Source organism: Ostreococcus lucimarinus, chromosome 7 (genome assembly GCF_000092065.1).
Source record: "Ostreococcus lucimarinus CCE9901 chromosome 7, complete sequence".
NCBI lineage: Eukaryota > Viridiplantae > Chlorophyta > Mamiellophyceae > Mamiellales > Bathycoccaceae > Ostreococcus > Ostreococcus sp. 'lucimarinus'.
The window spans coordinates 545051-562724 of record NC_009361.1 but is presented as its reverse complement, the minus strand read 5'-3'; the positions used below and the strand labels follow the sequence as shown (position 1 = coordinate 562724).

Below are 17674 nucleotides of genomic sequence, written 5' to 3'. Positions count from 1 at the left end.
GCGCAGCGCGCGGCGCTCGGCGCGCGCGCTCGACGCCTACTACGGCTTTTTGATGTATTACAATTTTGGCGCCCTCGCCGCGCGCGAGGGAAAGGTGAATCGGGGCGCTCGTCGTCGAGTCGCGGACGCGTCGTCCGCTCACGAGTTGTTCACGAGCGCCTCCTTGATGATCTTTTCCGAACGCGCACACAGATCGTCGGCGTCGGTGGATTGTATTCGCGGGTGCACGATGACCTTGATGCCGGCGTTGTGCAACTCGTACTCCTTCCCGCTCGCCATGGCTTCGTGGGCGCCGACGATGGTGACGGGGATGACTGGCACGTTTTCCTTGGCGGCGACGCTAAACGCGCCCTTTTTAAACGCCGCCATCTTCCCAGTCGCGCTTCGCGTGCCTTCGGGAAAGAATAACACCGAACCCCCATCGGCGAGCATCTCCCGACACTTCTTCAGCGTCTCCATCTGCGAGCGACGCTCCATGCGCTTCAACGGTACGTGCCCCGTGAGAAACATCGACCACCCGACGACGGGAATCAAAAAGTTGCTCGTCTTCGAGATAAACTTAAACGGCCGTCGCAGATGAAACATCGAGTAAATGTCCATAAACGACGCGTGATTCGCGACGTACACCGCCGCCTCATCGTGACGCGGCAGGTGTTCCCGTCCCTCCACGACGATTGGGAAGAAGAGCGCCGTCGACACCGTCGCCCACACGTCGTTACAAAAGCTCAGCGCGCTCCTCCGCGTGCGATCGAACACCCAGCACAGCGGAAACAGCATCGCCATGATGCATATCAGCGGCACGGCGAGAGAGAAGGACGTGACGAAGAACGCGATCGCTCTGACGCGCGCGCCCAAGTCGAACCCAGCCTTACCCTCGGCGCCGCTCGGGCTCGGCGCCGCCGCCGCGCCCTCCGCCGCGCGCGCCGTCGTTCGCGACCTCGCGCGCGCGCTCACGACGACCGTCGCGCGCGCGCGCGCGCTCGAGACGCGCGTCGTCGACGCCGCGCGCGCGCGCGGCGTCGTCGTCGCCGCGCCGATGGATAAACCGTCGCGTCGCGTCGTCGCGCGCGCGCGACGGTCGCGCGCGACGCGCCCGCGCGCGGCGAGCGCGCGCGTCGTCGTCGTCGTCGTCGTCGCCGCCGCCGCGAGCGCCATCGTCGCCGTCGTCGCGAGTCGTCGCGTCGCGCGGTGGAGTGCCGACGACGCCGCACTCCTCGACGATGCAGCGCGCGGACGCGCGCGACGCCGATCCGGCGCGCGCGGCGCGGTGGTTGGACGAGGCGAAGGCGTCGGTGAAAGAGCACGCGTTTCGCATGAAACGGGCGGCGGTGCGCGACGCGACGCGCGACGGCGACGCGATGATTGCGCGATTGATTCGATTGATTGATTCGACGCGACGCGACTGGCGACGCGCGCTCGACGACGACTGACGACGACGACGATCGGATCGCGATGGATCAGGACGAGGATAACCTGCGCGAGGCGCTGAAGTGCGCGAGCTTGATGCTGGGCGAACTGCGGGCGACGACGCCGGCGCCGCGCGGGTACTACGAGCTGTACATCGCGGCGAGCGACGAGTTGATGCACCTGCGACGGTTCTTTGGGGATAAGTCTCGACACGGACGGTCGTGCGTGGAGTTGTACGAGTTAGTGCAACACGCGGGGAACATACTGCCGCGATTGTACCTGCTGATCACGGTTGGGGCGACGTACGTGGAGCTGGGAGAGGGGAGCGCGAGGGACGTGTTGATGGATTTGGTGGAGATGACGCGCGGGGTGCAGCAACCGATGCACGGGTTGTTCTTGAGAGCGTATTTGAGTCAGATGAGTAAGGGGTTGTTGCCGGATAAAGGATCGCGGTACGAAGGCGAGGGAGGGAACATCGACGACGCGGTGGAGTTTTTGTTGCAAAATTTCACCGAGATGAACAAGTTGTGGGTTCGTATGCAACACATCGGACCGTCAAACGGGAAGAAGCGTCGAGAGGGCGAGCGGGAAGAGCTACGAGATCTCGTGGGGAAGAACTTGCTCGCGCTGTCTCAGCTCGAGGGCGTGGATTTGCAGCTGTATCGCGAGACAGTGTTACCGCGCATTCTGGAACAGGTCGTGAATTGCAAGGACGAGCTCGCACAGCCGTACTTGTTGGACGTACTCATCCAGGTGTTTCCGGACGAATATCACCTGGCGACGTTCGAAGAAGTGTTCTCCACGATGTCGATGTTGCGCGCGAATGTGCGAGTCGGTTCGATTCTCAACGCGCTTCTTGGGCGGTTGCTGAGTTACGCCGAGGAAACTCCCGAGGCAAAGTCAGAGTTTGAGGCCGCGGATGTGTTCCCGAAATCGTTTGAATGCTGCCAAGCGATCATTGGAGCACACGATGACGTACCGGCGAAGGAAATTATAGGCATGTACGCGGCGTTGATGGCGTTTGCGAGAAAGCTGCAAATCACCGAAGCGGGTACTTTGGACGACATTTTGCTCGCACTGGCGAACTCCTTGCAGAGTAAACTTCCAATCACGGATCCAGAGGTCGCGCAGCAGCTTTCAACGTTACTTAGCGATCCATTAGAATCGTGCGAGCTGTCCGTCGTACTCTCGTTGAAGTCGTATCCGAAAGTCATCGCGCTGCTGGACGAAGACACGAAGAAAAAAGTCGCACTCGGCGTGGTGCAAACTTTGGTGAAGAATAGAAGCACGCTGACGACGGTGGATCACGTGAAAATGCTTTACGACTTCATAGACTGTGTCGTGTCCGCGGATGCAAAGGAAGCTTCACAGGCGATGGAAGATGTCGAGAAAGAGCGAAGCGCCGCGATTGCCGAGGAACAAAACGTCGTGGCACGCGTGGTACATTTGATCAAGGCTCCCGAAGATAATCACGAGCTTCAACTCGAAATGCTGAACACCGCGTACGACATTTTGCTGAAAGGCGGACCTCGGCGAATTCGTCACACATTTCCCGCGCTCGTGTTTGCGGGCATCGCTTGTGGGAGAGATATTGTCCTAGCCGAGCGCGCCGAAAAGCCTTCAGAAAAGGCTGCGGCTTTGAAGGATGACGACGAGGTGCCCGCCGATGCGAACAATGACGACAAAGAAGCGATTTCATTTACGACGCCGATAGAGGTCAAGTCACCGTGGCTAAAGAAGTCGCTTCACTTTGTGCACAAGAGCATCACCGCGCTCACGGAGGTGGCCGGACGTCACGAAAAGGCGCTGAAGCTCTTCCTCGAAGCCGCACAACTTGCCGCGGTGGCAAACTTAGAGTCCATCGCGTACGAGTTCTTCGAACGCGCTTTCGTACTTTACGAAGAAAACATCACCGATACGAAGAAACAGGTGAATTTGCTCTTCATAATTATCGGCACGTTGCACAAAGTGAATGTCTTTGGTGCCGACAGCCGCGAATCTTTGGTGCACAAAACTACAGGCTATAGCGCGCGTTTGCTGAAGAAACCAGATCAATGCGTGGGAGCGTACACGTGCGCACACTTATTTTGGACCGAGACGGTGAAAGATAGCGATTCCGTGGCGTCGTGCTTGAAGAAATCGGTGAAAATAGCCAACGCCGTGCGAGACACCTTTGGCGGCAACGCGGCGAACCGAATCGAAGCTCTCGGGCTCTACGTCGGCATCCTGAACAAATACCTGTACTTTTACGATAAAACTCCTGAGGGATGTACTTCCGTCACCGTCGAGGCATTGCAAGCGCTCATCGACATGATCAACACCGAGCTGTCGAGCGTGGGCGACGTTCGCAACGCCGAATCCATCGGCGCCTTACGCGACGTCGAACAATCGTACGCGAACACCCTCACACATATCCGACAGCAGAAACACAAAGTAGAGGACGGCACCGCGGATAGGTACAGCACGCTCGTCGTTTAGCCGCGCATTTGTAAATCACTCCCTCTTCTGCGCAGCCGTCTCCGCACAACTCGTCCCTCCATGTTGCGTCCCCACGACGTCCCACGCGCGCTCCGTGCGAGCGCATCTCGGGCGTCGAACCATCGTCACCGCTCACTCTCGCGCGCCGCCGAGGCGCTGTTGAGACACGTCGACGACGTGCGCGTCAAAGTCAAAGCGCCACCGGGACATTCCGAAGTCGAGCTCGAAATCACTCTCCCGCGCGACATCCCGCGCGCGGTGCTCGACGTGAAGATTTTCAGCGATCACATGCGCGTTTGCACGCTGGATGACGGCGTCGCCGTCGTCGAGGGCGCGTTTCCGAGCGCGGTGGACGTCGACGGGTGCTACTGGGAGAAAGAGCTCGAGCGCGTGACGGTGACGTTGGAAAAGGCGAACCGATACGACGCGTGGGAGAAAGTGTTAGAGAGCGATTTACCACCCCCGGGAGACGTCACGGTGACGTGTAAGTGTTACTTTGACGTCAGCGTGAATGGAAAGGCGAGAGGGCGAATCGTGTTTGGGTTGTACGGAAAGCACGCGCCAAAGACGGTGGAAAATTTTAGAGCGCTTTGCACGGGAGAGAAGGGTCTGAGCGCGAAGAGTGGAAAGAAATTAACGTACGAAGGGTCGTGTTTGCATAGAATAGTCAAAGGGTTCGTGTGTCAGGGTGGAGATTTCACGCTGCAGAACGGACAAGGAGGTGAGAGCGTGTACGGCGAAGATTTCGACGACGAGGCGTTTGGGATATCACACGACGACGCAGGTGTGTTGTCCATGGCTAATCGGGGACCAAACACGAATGGATCGCAATTTTTCATCACAACCGCGCCAGCGCCGAGCTTGGATGACAAGCACGTGGTGTTCGGACGCGTATTAGAAGGTATGGATGTCGTCGCCGCGTGTGAAGCCGTCGGAACCGAATCGGGTCAACCTCTCGGCCAAGTCGCCATCACTGCATGCGGCGAATTGCAGCTCAGTGATTAGCTCGAACATGCAACAACTAGCGTAGCGCGTGTTAAGATTCCAAATCTTTGTAAATTTTCAAAAAAGCCACCAAGCGGATCCCATCGATGAGCGTGGGTCGCCGATACGCCGAGTCACCGTCTGTATTCGCCGATTCGCCGTGTAACGCGTGAATTTCATTCCACGAAAATTTCTGCAGAGCCATCTTTTCATCTTTGCGATCGATCAGCACGTACTTGGCCAAAACAGCGAAAGAAACCGTGGCGAAACCGCGCTCGACTAAGATGTCGTCATCGTCGAAAAAATAGACAAACATGGGCACCGTCAGCAGCGCATTCGCGCCCTCGATGTCGCACAAATTCTTCGTCATCAGCAGTACAAACATGACCGCCAGTATCGATAATACAGCGAGAAGAATGTCCGCCAGCTCTCCTTTCGATAACGTCGGATCTAACCCCAGGTACGTGATGAAACCGTGCAACGCGACGAAAACGATGGCAAACGTCATCGGAGCCCGCGTCGCCCAAGCTCGAAAGCCTTCCGTCTTCTCGAACGTCACGCACACTCCCCGCGCGATGCAAATGAACCAAACCGCCCTTCTGTGCCCGTATTCCACCGCGCACCACGCGATCATCGCGATCATCGCGAGCTCGATCGCCACGTACGCCGGTCCCGCGCCTCGCATCATGGGCACCAGCGAGACCACCGGCCCGACGAGCAGAAACGAGAAGACGGCGCACGCGAACCACATGCGCCACCCGCACGCGGCGTCGCGCTCTTTTCGTATCGCGTCCAACCTCGCGTTCTTCGCCGCGAAGGCTTCGATCGACGTCATCCTCGCGAAACTCGCGCGCGGGTCGCGCGAGGCGGAATATGATGCGACACCGGCGCCCGAAAGACTTCGAAGGGTTACTTAGTTAGTCGGGCTCCACAGTACGATCGAGCATCGCGTATTATCACGAGGTAGGTTTCGAAATAGAAATATGAGAGCGAAGACGCGCCGGCCCGCACTCGGCGACGACGACGGCGATGCCGACGCGACGCCGCGCGACGCGCGCCCGCGCGACGGTCCGCGCGCTCGCGCTGACGCTGACGCTGACGCTGACGCTGACGCTGACCGCGACCGCGACCGCGACCGCGACGACGGTCGCGCTGAACGACGACGCGATGGCGAACGCGGATCCAGCGCGCGCGCTCGACGGCGCGCGAACGCGCGCGGACGCGCTCGGCGCGCTCGGTGCGCTCGCGAAGACGGCGGCGGAGATCATGGACGCGGTCGGCGCGCTCGCGGCGCCGGGACCGAAACCGAGAGGGCGGTCGAAGCCGTACGGCGATCCCGCGAGGCGGGCGTGCCTGGCGACGGAGATGAAGGTGCAGATTCAGGGCGTGCCGGGAGATTTCTGCTCGCCGTCGTGCTCGGTGGCGTCGCCGTGCCCGAAAGATCCGTATCGAGGGGCGACGGCGCGAGGGATGTGCGTGCTGCAGACGCCGGGGAGCGATAAACCGAACCGATGCGCGTTGGTGTGTAATCCGAGAGACGACGCGCCGAACGGAGGATGTCCGAAGGGCGCGTCGTGCCGACCCGTGGCGCAGGTGGGGATTTGCACGTACCCGGGTCCGTGATCGCGGCGTTCGGGCTCGTTTTCGTGTTTTCGTGTTTTTTTGTACTACAGCGCGCGCGCGCGATATCGTTACAATTTTCAATCAATGCGCGCCAGTCAAATAATCGTTCACGTTCATCGCTTGAGCCACTTTAGCGTGGGCAACAGTTCCCAACGCGTGACGCACTCGAGCGCCCATTTCCAATTCACCGGTTTAGAGATCGATTTGAAAGTCGAGCGAGGGGTTAAATCGTCCACTAAAGTCACGACCACATCGTCCTCGTCTTCTCCATCGCCGGCGACGTCCTCGACGACGGAATCGGTTTCGCGCGAGTCGTCGGCTTCGTCCTCGCTATCCGGAACCGCGTCGTGATCTCGTACCGCCGAACTATGTCGGCGAGATGATCTACGCGGCGTTTTCGGCGACGCGGGCTCGATGATGGCACCCGCGAGCCTTAAGATGTTCTCCAACGCCGACGCGGGGAGCGCGTCGCCGCAACATTGGACGCGCACGCGAATGCCTTCAAAGAGCCGTCTTTGATTCGTCTCGCGGCACACTCGCGCGCGGCGAGGACCGTCCGCGAAGCTATGCGATGCGCCATCTGAGCCTGTACCCGTACCGTCTTTTAATTCGAAGGCCTCTTCGTTTGAAAAACTCCCGCGCTCCGCGCAATCGGCGAGCCAGTCCTCGTGCACGACGTACAACCCTCGAGCGATGGCGTCGACGTATTTGACCGTTCTTTTTCTCACCACCCGATCTTTGGATCCGGTGTCCATGATCAAATGCGTGCACTCGGACGTCAGATCTTTCATGCCCATGAACACTGCGCCGGCGTCGATGGACTTTATGACGCGTTCGACTTCGGCAAACTTTTCATCCTGGCTTCCGCCGCATCGTAGCGCGCTCGAGCTATACGCCACGACGACTTTAGGAGATTCGGGCTGCGTCGCCGCCATCGCCGCGGCCATGACGTCTCGATCGTACTGCGACAACTCTTTGACGAACCACGGTTTCTTCCGAGTCGACGCCGCAGATCTGCCTAAGACGTTGCGATACAGGCGCCGCAACTCGGACAACGTCATCGACTCAATATCCAACGTCCCTTGCGTCCCCGGCTGCGTCTGCGTCCGCGGCTGTGTGTGTGACTCTAACGCTTCATCCTTCGCCTTGTACACCGCTAATTTCTTGTCGATCACGGCCAGCGTGGCGTCGATCGCGCGAATGGTTTCGGCGAGCTTCTCGCACGCCTTTGCCTCGCGCTCGCGCGCGTCGTCGCCCTCCATCACGCCCCCGTCGGCCAGCGTTCCACCACGATCGCCCGCACCGACGTCGTCTCCATCATCACCATCGCAATCCATCGCTTCCGTGCCTCCCAACTCTCGCATCGCCCCTAACGCCTCGCGCAGCTCCGCGTCGACGCTCTTAAAATTCTCCACGAAACTCTTCAGCGTCATGTTCACGCTCAAATCCTTCATCACCGTCGGTGCCGCGCACTCCGGGCACGCGCTGGCGTCCCACGATTTGCCTCCGAGCGCGCGAGCGACGCACTCGAAGCAGTGGGTGTGATTGCACGGCAGCGTCGTCGGGTCGGTGAAGACATCGCGACAGAGCGGACAGGTGAGTTGCGCGCGCAGCGCGTCGAGGGCGTCGCCTGGACGCGGTGACGATGCTTCGGGTACCGTCGTCATCGCGCGGCGCGGTCGACGGCGCCGAGGCGCGCCGACGCGCGTCGAGGTGTGCGGAAGCGCGCGCGACGCGACGACAGCTCTGGGACGTTTTAAACGCAGCGAAACTAAAATCTATCACAATGCATCTAACTCGCGGCGACGACCCCAGGACCGTGCACGCGAACGCCCGATGGTTTCTCATCGTCTTGGTCGACGTCGTCTTCGAAATCATCGCTCTTGAAAAACGTGTAGGAGAGAATCAAACTCTTCACGTCTCGCATGTTTGGGTCGCTCGCGAATTCGGGATCGATGTAAAACAACACCGGCATATCCACCTCCTCCTTCCCTCGCAATCGCTGTTCCTCGAAACAGAAACACTGCACCTTATTGAAGTACGCCCCACACTTATTCGGCTGCACGTTATACGTCGCCACGCCCGTCACCGGCGTCTTCGTCAAATTCTTCGCCGTGTAAAACGCCAACGCCGACTCTCCCGGTCTCACTTTGATACTCTTCTGCGTCGGCGTGAATCGCCACGGCATCCCTTCCGCGACGTCGGCGTTAAAGTATATCGTTATCTCTCGTCCTCGCGCCTCGTCTCTTCGCGCTTCGCTCCACGCATCGCTCTTTAATTTATCCTCGAGCGTCGCTCGGCGCGTCGTCCCGCCGAACCCGGTGGCTTGACAAAACATTCTATACAGCGGCACCGACGCGTACGTCGCCCCGACGACGCCGACGACGAGCGCGAACAGGTATTTCGCGAAGTCTGCGTTCGCGTCGTCCGCGTCCGCGCCTCTCGGTCGCTTCGGCGCGTTCGCGCTCGCCGCGAAGCCTCGCGCCGACGTCGACGGTCGCGCTCGATGCGTCACCGCGCGCGTCGCCGCCGCGCCGCGCGCGCGCGCCGTCGCGCCCGTCGCCGACGCGGCGTCCGCGACGCGCGCGCCGCGCGCGCGCAGCAGCGCGCGCGCCGCGCGCGACGCGACCGCGCGCGACATTGTGAGGACGAGGTACCGCGCGGCGATTCGTCATCCGTCGTCATTCATCCGCGCGTCGCCGCGACGCCGGCTCAGCGCGCGCGAGGCGTCGACTCGATCGATTTCGCGTCGCGCGGCGTCGCGAATTCGCGATGACGTCGCGCGCGGCGACGAAACTGGCGCGATTGAACGAACGGTTTCAATCCTTCTACGGCGATTTGGAACAAGAAAAGACGCACCGGCGCGCGCTCGAGAGCGATCGCATGCACGCGATCGAGGGAAGGCTGGACGCGCTCGAGGGCGAATTGAAACGCGCGAGCGAGGCGGAGAAAAAGGCGCGCGCGGAGAGCGCGGGACGGTTGGAACGGATGCTGCGGGAGACGGAGGCGACGCTGAGCGCGCGGGCGACGGCGGTCGAGGAACGGTTGAGCGCGAGCGTGACGGCGCTGACGACGGCGATCGAGAGCGTGCACGAGGCGCTGAGCGCGGAGAAAGAACAGAGGACGATGGAGGTGGAGACGATGACGACGAGTTTGAGTCGACGGGTGGAGGACTTCGGCGCGGCGTTGGACGACGAACGGTTGGCGAGACTGGAGCGCGAGGCGGAGATGATCGCGCGCGTCGGACAGGAGGTGAACGAATTGCGAACGAAGGTGGAGGCGGAGAGGAACACGCGGGAGAGCGCGGTGGGGAAGTTGGCGTCGGTGGTGGAGGAGGTGCGACACCAGAGCGCCGCGGGCGAAGGCGACTTCCACGCCGTCGTGCTCGAGGAGCTCGGGACTCTGAAACTCGGCCTTCAAAAAGAACGCGCCGAGCGCATGGAAGAAGATGAGCTCATCGTGCAGGCGGTTGGCGAGTACTCGAAGACGATTCAGAATGGTTTGCGCATCGCGAATCAATAATAAGTGGACGTTTCGACGTCGCCTAAGACTAGAAAGTAAATAACAAACAACCGCGGCGCGGCGACTGTAATCGAGACGATCACCGATCGATCATGGCTAAGTACCACGACACGAATGCGGTGAGAAACACCGGACACGCGAGGTATTGCCAAAACAGCAACGTGCCCACGCCGGCGCCCGCGCGATCGTCGTCGTGGAACATTTGAGCTTGAAGCATCATGTTGTTCGCCGTCGGCGTCGTGCCGAGCATCAAGAAGACGAGCCAAAACGTTTTATCGTCGGGCGCGATCCCACTGACGTTGCGAAAGGCATAATACAGCCCAATCGTAAAGAATGGTATTATTGCGAATCGCACTCCGACGATGGCGAGAGACGTCTTTCGATCCGCCAAGCTGTAATCGGGACCGTACGCCAACGACGCCCCGATAACGAGTAAAATCGAAGGAATCGCCGCGTCGGCTAACATTTCCGCGGATCCACCGATCCAACTCAGCGCGCGCCCGGGGTTAAAAATTATGTCTCGCACCGGCGGCGCCATCCCAGTCGCGACGCCCAACACGCACGAGGCGATCGCGGGATTGAAAAACGTCCGCGTAAAATCTAAAGTCCTATTCGCGAAAGAACGCTGTCGCATCAGCGTTCGATCGCGTTCCGCCTGTTCGCTCATCTCCCCCCCATCCCCTCCCTCGAGCGAAACTTTCGCGGCTACGCGTCGTCTGAACAAAAACGGTCCGAGAGTCCACATCAGCCCGCTCAGCACGACCACGTACGACGACAGATACAACACCGCTCGATCGTTATCATCGCTCGTGAACGTCAAATTCCCAATCCTCGGGTTCTTGATGATCGCCCTCGCCACGACCACCGGCAAAGCCAGCGAGTTGCCGAATCCGCTCGACATCAACGCGACGGTTCTGAAGCCCGGCTTCACCGGCGCCCAGCGCACGACGCCCAGCCCGAGCGCCAGTCCGAGCGTCACGTGCGCGACGCACGTCACCGGCAGTAACCACAGCTTTCGCAGCGCGCTCGCGCTCACCGAGCGGCTCAGCGACACCCAAAGCAGCGCCGGCAGGAAAAAGTTTCCATTAAACGTCGACAGCGTCTTGCACGTCTTGCGGTCGAGCCAGCCTCGGCGCGCGCCCAGGACGCCGACGGCGCCGACGCAGAATATTTCCAGCACCGCGCGCACGCTCGCGAAGAATATCTGCGCGCCCGCGCGCACCATGTGCGGCGCTCGCGCGAGACGGCGCGGTGTGCCGCCGCCGCCCGCCCGTAAGCGCGCGCGCGCGCCGGCGGACGAATCGCTCGTCAACGAATTTCGCGCGTCGACGGAAAACATACCGACTTTCGACGGGCTGTTGCATAATAATCACTCTTTTTGAATTTTTTCGTCGTTTTCGCTCGAAAAACGCACGAGCGTTACGAACGAGGCGCGCGGGGACGCGCGCGCGGGACGACACACGAAGGCGCGACGACGCGCGGGAGACGCGATGTCGGGCGCGGCGAGATGGACGGGAGGCGCGGCGGCGGCCGAGGTGCGGTGACGCGCGCGAAAGACGCGCGCGGTGACTGACGGCGACGAACGACGACGCGCAGGAGGACAGAGCCAAGCTCGAGGACTTTGAACGACGCGTCGATCCGAACGACAAGGAACAGATGGACTTGCTGGAACAGATGAAGCAACACACGGAGAAGTTAGAGAAGATGCGCGAGTTTGAGGATCCGCGGTTGTCGTTCACGACGCCGGAGTTCAAGGAGGCGCAGAGAATTTTTCAAGAAAATTTCAAGGCGAGTCGTTCGAGACGTCGACGCGATCGAGGCGAGGGACTGACGATATGATTTTCATTTCGCGCGCGCAGAAAAACTTTGGCAGACCGATCGAGTATGGGATGGTGAAACGATACCCGTGGAGCGTGCCGACGTTGATGAAACTCGACGTGCCCGTCGACGTGGACGGGAATCCTTGGCCGCTCGACGCCGAAGGGAAACCGATTTTGAAGGATGAACCGCAAGATGAAGACGAGCAGTACGACGTTTAAATCGATCACATCGCCATTTTTTCATCATAAACCATTTGCGTTCGCGCCAAAGATGATTCTCTATCGTCATTCAGTGCCCCGAGTAGGCGTAGATTTTCTTCGACGACGACGCCGTCGTGTATTAAATCAAAGCCCCCAACGCGTTTCGCGGTGTCACTCGTTCGATCGAATTGCTTCTCCATGTCGACCACGTTTAGCACATCTTCGAAGAGTGCCGTTTTCAACGCTCTATCGCTCGCGCTATCGACGCTCATCGATGGTGACGCGTTTACTTCGATGAGCCACGGTCGCAAATTTTCGTCCAACATGACGTCGTACCCGTACATTTCAAAACAATGTCGATCGTTTATCATCACTGGCGCCACGGAAAGCAAAGAGTTGATGATGAGTTTGGTAATCTCTTCTATGAGCGCGTCCGAAGTCGCCGTGCCGTGCTTCGCGGCGATGTACTGGCGAACACTACGCGCGCTCCATCGCAAATCGCACTTGGAAGCGTCGTAATTCGCGTCTCGCTTTTGCACCGAGTGATTCGTCAAGTGCACCATTTCATCTCCCAACGACTCCTTGTCGCACGTGTACCGCGCCGCGGTGAATCTTGCGAATCCTTCGCGATATAAATACGCCCGAAGCGGGCGATATGAAAGAACCAACACGTACAAGCGCATGTCAAATTTTCTACCGCCGACGCAATACGGATTGGAAATGTATCGCTGCGCGACGTAGTTGTCGATGCATATATTCTCCGCACCACTCTTCTCGCGCTCGGCGAGCCACTTGGTGATTTGAGAGAGTTTATGGACCATGAAAATTCCTTTACCCTGCGCGCGTCCGATCGGTTTCATGATCCACAAGCCACCGTGATCACGGAAAGCGCGCTGCATCATCAACGCCTCGTGCGGCATCACGTACGTGAGGGGTAAAATATCAAAACATTTCGCCGCCTCAGTTCCCCCTTTCTTCGCGGCTTGTCTCTTCGCCCGGTTCAAATTCTTCGCCATCAAATCCTTGCGCGTCAGCTCCACGTGATTAGCGAAATGGTTCACGCGTTGGTGCTCCGCCATGTGCGCGCCGCTCTTGTAAGGCACGTTTTCGTGTATCCAACCGACGTCCGCGTAAAACAAATCCCAATTCGAGTCCGTGGGCGAGACCTCGCTCCAGCCGCGAGCGAGCATAATACTATGCGTGATTGTGTTCGGCATCGTCGTCGCGAACCGCACCGCTCTCGGGCGGCATGGTTGCGAGCTCTCTCGCGCGACACCCGCGCGTCCTCGAGCGCGGTCCACCGCGGTCAACGCGCTTCGCGAGTCCGCGCGCTCCGTCGAGCGTTCCTCGACGTCTTGCGAGTTCAACCGCGCGTTGGAAGTCGAATCAACGCCACTCGTGCGACCGCGCGCGGGTTCATCGAGCGACGTCGCCATGGTCCGGTCGCGCGACGGCGACCGGCGAGAGTCAAACTCTGAAGTCGGCGGGACTCGATAAGTTTCAGAAAAATCTATAATCACAACTTGCGTGACGCTCTGCTAAGGGGAAATACACGAACAGACGATCGAGATTAGACCTCGAACCACTGATCGTTCTTGATCCTGTCGTCAATCTTCTTCTTCAGCTCCGGATTGGTTTGGAAGTATTCGTCCATGGTGATCGACCCGAGCTTGGAGCGTTGCTCTTCGATGGCCTTGAGCTCGAGATCGAGTTCAGCAATGCGCTTCGTCGCGTGCTCCGCGTGCGCTTTCGCTTCGGCTTCGATCTCCACGAACGACGATCGCAAAGCCTCGATTTCCGGGCTCTTCGCATCCGGCTTGGTCACGCCCTTGTACGCCTTCTCAAACTCGTCCACGATTTCCGGCATCTTCGTATCCTTGCGCATCGCCGCGAAATCCGGTTCCGGTCCCTTATACGCCGCGCGCGCGACCGCATCGCGCATATCAGCGACAGCCTTTTGCAGCGCCATGAGCTCCTTGTGCGAGGCGTCGGACAACGCCTCCGTCTTGATCGCGTCCCAGCTCCCCGTCGCCGGCGCCGCCGCGTCCCCCGCGTACGTCCGTCGCGCCGCGCGCGCGAACGCCCCAACCTACCCCCCGAAACCACACCGCGTCTCCGTCAGTCCTCGCCCTCGCCCTCGCGTCGCCGTCGCGCGTCGCCGTCGCGCGTCGCCGTCGTCCCTCGCGCCCCGCGATCGATCGTTCGCCAACCCTACGAACGTCTCGCGCGTCGCCTCGCGCGCGCGCGTCGTCGTCGCCTCGCCTCGCGCGCGCGCGTCGTCGTCGTCGCCTCGCGTCGCCTCGCGTCGTCGCCTCGCACCTCTCGTCTCGCGAGCGCGCGCAGCATGACGGTCGTCGACGCGCGCGGTGTTCTGACGCGGTCGGCGCGATCGCGCGGTCGGCGCGCGCGTCGATCGACCCCGAAATCGCGAGGTTCGATCGCGCGCGTCGAACCTCGCGCGAGGGTCGTCGACGAACCTCGATCGCGCGATCGCCGTCGGTCGGCGCGCGCGTCGATCGACCCCGAAATCGCGAGGTTCGATCGCGCGCGTCGAACCTCGCGCGAGGGTCGTCGACGAACCTCGATCGCGCGATCGCGCGGTCGGCGAAGTCGGCACTGCGCGTCGCGCGGGGCGACGACGCGACGACGCGTCGTCGCGCGGGCGGGCGCGCCGGGCGGGCGGCGCGCGCGCGGTGACGCGCTTCGGCGCGCGCGGCGCGCGACGAGCGGGCGCGCGGGACGGGAACGAGGACGACGCGCGGCGTCGAAGGGATCGGGGCACTCGACGCGACGCGCGAGGGGGGTCGAAACGTCATGCGCGGCGCGTTCGAGGGCGTGCGGGGAGGGGCGTGGGGCGCGGGAGCGCCGATGCCGACGGTGCCGATCGCGCACGCGCGCGCGCCGGCGCACGCGACGCGGTTCGTGGCGGTGAGTGGGTTGGGATTGGTGGCGGTGTTGTCGACGGCGCGCGCCGCCGATTCGATCGTCGTCGTCGCGGAGATTTTGGACGATGAAATGCGCGAGGCGTTGATCGCGACGCGAAGGGACGCGATGAAGGCGATGCGAGAGCGCGAGATGGCGATGTGCGCGGCGATGGAGGCGAGTCGAGTGGCGGCGGGGATGCTGATGATGCGAGGCGCGGGATCGGCGTCGCCGACGCGAATCGGCAAACCGACTCGGCGAGGGGCGACGCGGAGATCTACGTCGAAAAGGTCGTCGCCGAAGAAGAGTCACACGTCGGGTTCCGGACGTACCGTGATGGGATGTTCTTCATCGCCGTCTCCCGGGACATCGTCACCGGATACCGCGCCGCCGTCGCCCTCGGCGCTGCCGCAACCTTCGTTCGCCGATTCGGCGGCGGAGGAGGAGTATCCCGCGCTGCCGAAGCCTTTGCCGGCGACGCCGTCGATCGCTTTGGCGCCATCGCAAAAGCAAGACAAGTTGCCGTTGCCACCGCTAAAGTGGATCGACATCGCGACAAAGCCGAAGCACACCGCAAAAGGTAAGGGTAGACGGTTCATTCGTCGCAGAGTCGAACGCGTCGAAAAGGCGCACTGGGAATTGACTTTGTTCATGTCTAATTCGCACGAATCGCTCGACGCGCGCTGCGAAGACGCGACGAAGGCGTTGCGAGACATCATGCGACAGTATCAGCGCAATCGTCTGGATCACGACGTTGGTTTGGAAACGCACAAAGACGTGCTCCACTCGGTAATCGATCATCCTAATTCGCCAATGTACCACTCGTGCGCGTGCGAAGAAGCGCTCAAACTTCACACCGACATCGACGGCATTGTGGGCTACGATTTCTTTGCCGAAACGTGTTCGTGTGAAGATTGTTTGAAGATGTACGTGTACTTGTTGTGCGATCGTCAATGCGTGTGCCCGAAATGTTTCAACGAGGCGACGAAAGAAGGACATGAACGAGCCGAAACGGCTCGACGATTGTTTGCTTCAAGCGACGACGCCACGAACGTTCCCGAAAAGTGGAGCGACATCGCCACCCATTTCGGTCGACTGTCATCGCAACGAACGCTTCGCCACATTGAAGAATTACTGCAACGACTTCGGAAACCGGTTCTCGCCCTTCCGCCGACGCCTCCGTCACGGCGCCGCAGGAAACCGCCGCCAAAGATTGAATTGCATCTCGACGGTGCGACCGCGCCTCTGGGCTCGTTGCCACCTTCTTCGCCGTCCGCCGCGTAACGTATTTTATGTATTCGCGTGCTCCAAAATGATTGTTACGCCTATGTTTGTATTCAAATCCTCTAATGTTCTGATTTGCCCAGTCACATTACCAGTCGTCATCGCTCGCGCCCGCGTTTTGGTTTTGTTGACTCGCGACGCCCCACCCATCGTCATTCACGTTCGTATCCGCAACGGGCTGCGCATCGCCAGCACTCCACCCGTCGTCATCCCAATCTTCTATGCCATCGTCATCGAATTCGGCCCACATATCTTCCGCAGTTTGTTCAACGCGGGGGACAGGTTCTGGGTCAATTTCGACGACGTCGGGTTGACGAGCCGGTCGCTGGACGGAATCATCCAAGCCAGCGTCAGAGCCGTCATCTATGAAACTCGAATCATATTTACTCGAAGACCGCGTTTCGCCACTTCCACCCCATCGTTGGGTCGGGCTTGGCGTGTCTTGCACAGCGTGCCGTTCACGTGGTCCCAACGCGGCAAAAGTCTGCGCCAAATCGACTCCAGCTGGAGCATCTCGCGTGACGCGTTGCCATGGCGCTTCATCGGGAGTCGCTTCGGCGAAACGCGCTCCCGGATGCTCAGCAATAGCGTCGTCTCCCTGGGAATTTGCGATGAATCTCTCGTCGCCGGATGACATATCGCCGTCCTCTTCGCCGTCCTCTTCTTCGCTCGCATCCGCCTCGTCGTCGATGAAACAGTTCCGCCTCTTCCGAGGGTTGAACGCAGGCTGTGCGCGCACACGCTGCTGACGACGCGGGCGAGAAGCGGGTTCCTCGCCGATGAATTCGATGTCGTCATCGTCGTCGTCTTCGCCGCCATCGTTTTGCGCTTCCTCGGGACCGTCGCCGATGATGGGTGAAATTTCTTGCGACATGAGCACGCGCGCGTTGGTCTTACGCACGTGACGCTTGAAGTTCAGCTCGCTTCCACCTGATGATTGCGCGGCGTCGGACGCCTTACCAGTGCTCTGAGGTGTCATGCGAGGCGGAGGCGGAGGCATCGACAGTCGATCTTGACTCTTGCGTTTTTCTTCGACTTTGTCGCTGGAAGAGCTGAGTCTCAGTTCGCGCGCCAATCTCTGCTGCTTCTTGGTGAAGAGCATGTCACCCAACGTTTCTTCGTAATCATCATCATCGTCATCACCATCATTTCCATCGCCCTTCGTATCTTCGAGCTCTTGCGAGTCGTGCGGGGATGAGTCGAGAACAGATGATTGCAAAGGTCGCTGCGCCGGCGAGGCGCTGTGCATGGAAATGCGCCGCGGAACCGCATCGCTCAACTGCGTGAATTCCTCCAAAACTTCTTGACTCGTTTTGATCGCCGCCTCGTACGCAGGACCGTCTTGTGATGTTGCAGGCCAGTCGTTGCCCCAGTCGTCTTGGAAATCGTCATTGACGGGGAATTCTTCGACATCAATTGCCTCAACAACAGTC

The 17674-nt window shown here is 60.4% G+C and overlaps 11 protein-coding genes across 11 annotated transcripts; 5 read left to right on the top strand and 6 right to left on the bottom strand.

Annotated features, from left to right (window-relative positions):
- Positions 1 to 77: 77 nt before the first annotated feature.
- Positions 78 to 1189, bottom strand: OSTLU_32744 (predicted protein). Its single transcript, XM_001418707.1, has one exon. The coding sequence runs from the start codon at positions 781 to 783 to the stop codon at positions 139 to 141; it is 645 nt and encodes a 214-aa protein (XP_001418744.1). The 5' UTR covers positions 784 to 1189; the 3' UTR covers positions 78 to 138.
- Positions 1190 to 1220: 31 nt separating this feature from the next.
- OSTLU_35422 (predicted protein) lies at positions 1221 to 3885 on the top strand (the record flags this gene model as incomplete). Its single annotated transcript, XM_001418933.1, has 3 exons — positions 1221 to 1328; positions 1462 to 3000; positions 3064 to 3885. 3 exons carry the CDS (start codon positions 1221 to 1223, stop codon positions 3883 to 3885), a joined length of 2469 nt encoding a protein of 822 aa, XP_001418970.1.
- Positions 3886 to 4173: 288 nt separating this feature from the next.
- Positions 4174 to 5742, top strand: CYN21 (Peptidyl-prolyl cis-trans isomerase, cyclophilin-type; the record flags this gene model as incomplete). Its single annotated transcript, XM_001418932.1, has 1 exon — positions 4174 to 5742. One exon carries the CDS (start codon positions 4174 to 4176, stop codon positions 4888 to 4890), a length of 717 nt encoding a protein of 238 aa, XP_001418969.1. The 3' UTR covers positions 4891 to 5742.
- Positions 5743 to 5888: 146 nt separating this feature from the next.
- OSTLU_32738 (predicted protein) lies at positions 5889 to 8159 on the bottom strand (the record flags this gene model as incomplete). The annotated part of the gene is made up of 1 exon (XM_001418706.1): positions 5889 to 8159. One exon carries the CDS (start codon positions 8157 to 8159, stop codon positions 6606 to 6608), a length of 1554 nt encoding a protein of 517 aa, XP_001418743.1. The 3' UTR covers positions 5889 to 6605.
- A 206-nt stretch (positions 8160 to 8365) lies between these two features.
- Positions 8366 to 9022, bottom strand: COX11 (cox 11/CtaG family of cytochrome oxidase assembly protein-like protein; the record flags this gene model as incomplete). The annotated part of the gene is made up of 1 exon (XM_001418705.1): positions 8366 to 9022. A coding segment is annotated over one exon (657 nt), but the record flags the coding sequence as incomplete, so codon positions are not given.
- A 242-nt stretch (positions 9023 to 9264) lies between these two features.
- On the top strand, positions 9265 to 10014 carry OSTLU_12738 (predicted protein; the record flags this gene model as incomplete). Its single annotated transcript, XM_001418931.1, has 1 exon — positions 9265 to 10014. One exon carries the CDS (start codon positions 9265 to 9267, stop codon positions 10012 to 10014), a length of 750 nt encoding a protein of 249 aa, XP_001418968.1.
- Positions 10015 to 10093: 79 nt separating this feature from the next.
- Positions 10094 to 11239, bottom strand: OSTLU_93051 (AEC family transporter: auxin efflux; the record flags this gene model as incomplete). The annotated part of the gene is made up of 1 exon (XM_001418704.1): positions 10094 to 11239. The coding sequence occupies one exon, from the start codon at positions 11237 to 11239 to the stop codon at positions 10094 to 10096; it is 1146 nt and encodes a 381-aa protein (XP_001418741.1).
- Positions 11240 to 11504: 265 nt separating this feature from the next.
- On the top strand, positions 11505 to 12019 carry OSTLU_32734 (predicted protein; the record flags this gene model as incomplete). The annotated part of the gene is made up of 3 exons (XM_001418930.1): positions 11505 to 11549; positions 11611 to 11806; positions 11874 to 12019. 3 exons carry the CDS (start codon positions 11505 to 11507, stop codon positions 12017 to 12019), a joined length of 387 nt encoding a protein of 128 aa, XP_001418967.1.
- Positions 12020 to 12058: 39 nt separating this feature from the next.
- On the bottom strand, positions 12059 to 13471 carry OSTLU_35218 (predicted protein; the record flags this gene model as incomplete). Its single annotated transcript, XM_001418703.1, has 1 exon — positions 12059 to 13471. One exon carries the CDS (start codon positions 13469 to 13471, stop codon positions 12059 to 12061), a length of 1413 nt encoding a protein of 470 aa, XP_001418740.1.
- Positions 13472 to 13605: 134 nt separating this feature from the next.
- OSTLU_93050 (predicted protein) lies at positions 13606 to 14031 on the bottom strand (the record flags this gene model as incomplete). The annotated part of the gene is made up of 1 exon (XM_001418702.1): positions 13606 to 14031. A coding segment is annotated over one exon (426 nt), but the record flags the coding sequence as incomplete, so codon positions are not given.
- A 761-nt stretch (positions 14032 to 14792) lies between these two features.
- On the top strand, positions 14793 to 16241 carry OSTLU_24833 (predicted protein; the record flags this gene model as incomplete). Its single annotated transcript, XM_001418929.1, has 1 exon — positions 14793 to 16241. The coding sequence occupies exon 1, from the start codon at positions 14850 to 14852 to the stop codon at positions 16239 to 16241; it is 1392 nt and encodes a 463-aa protein (XP_001418966.1). The 5' UTR covers positions 14793 to 14849.
- Between the last annotated feature and the right edge of the window lie 1433 nt (positions 16242 to 17674).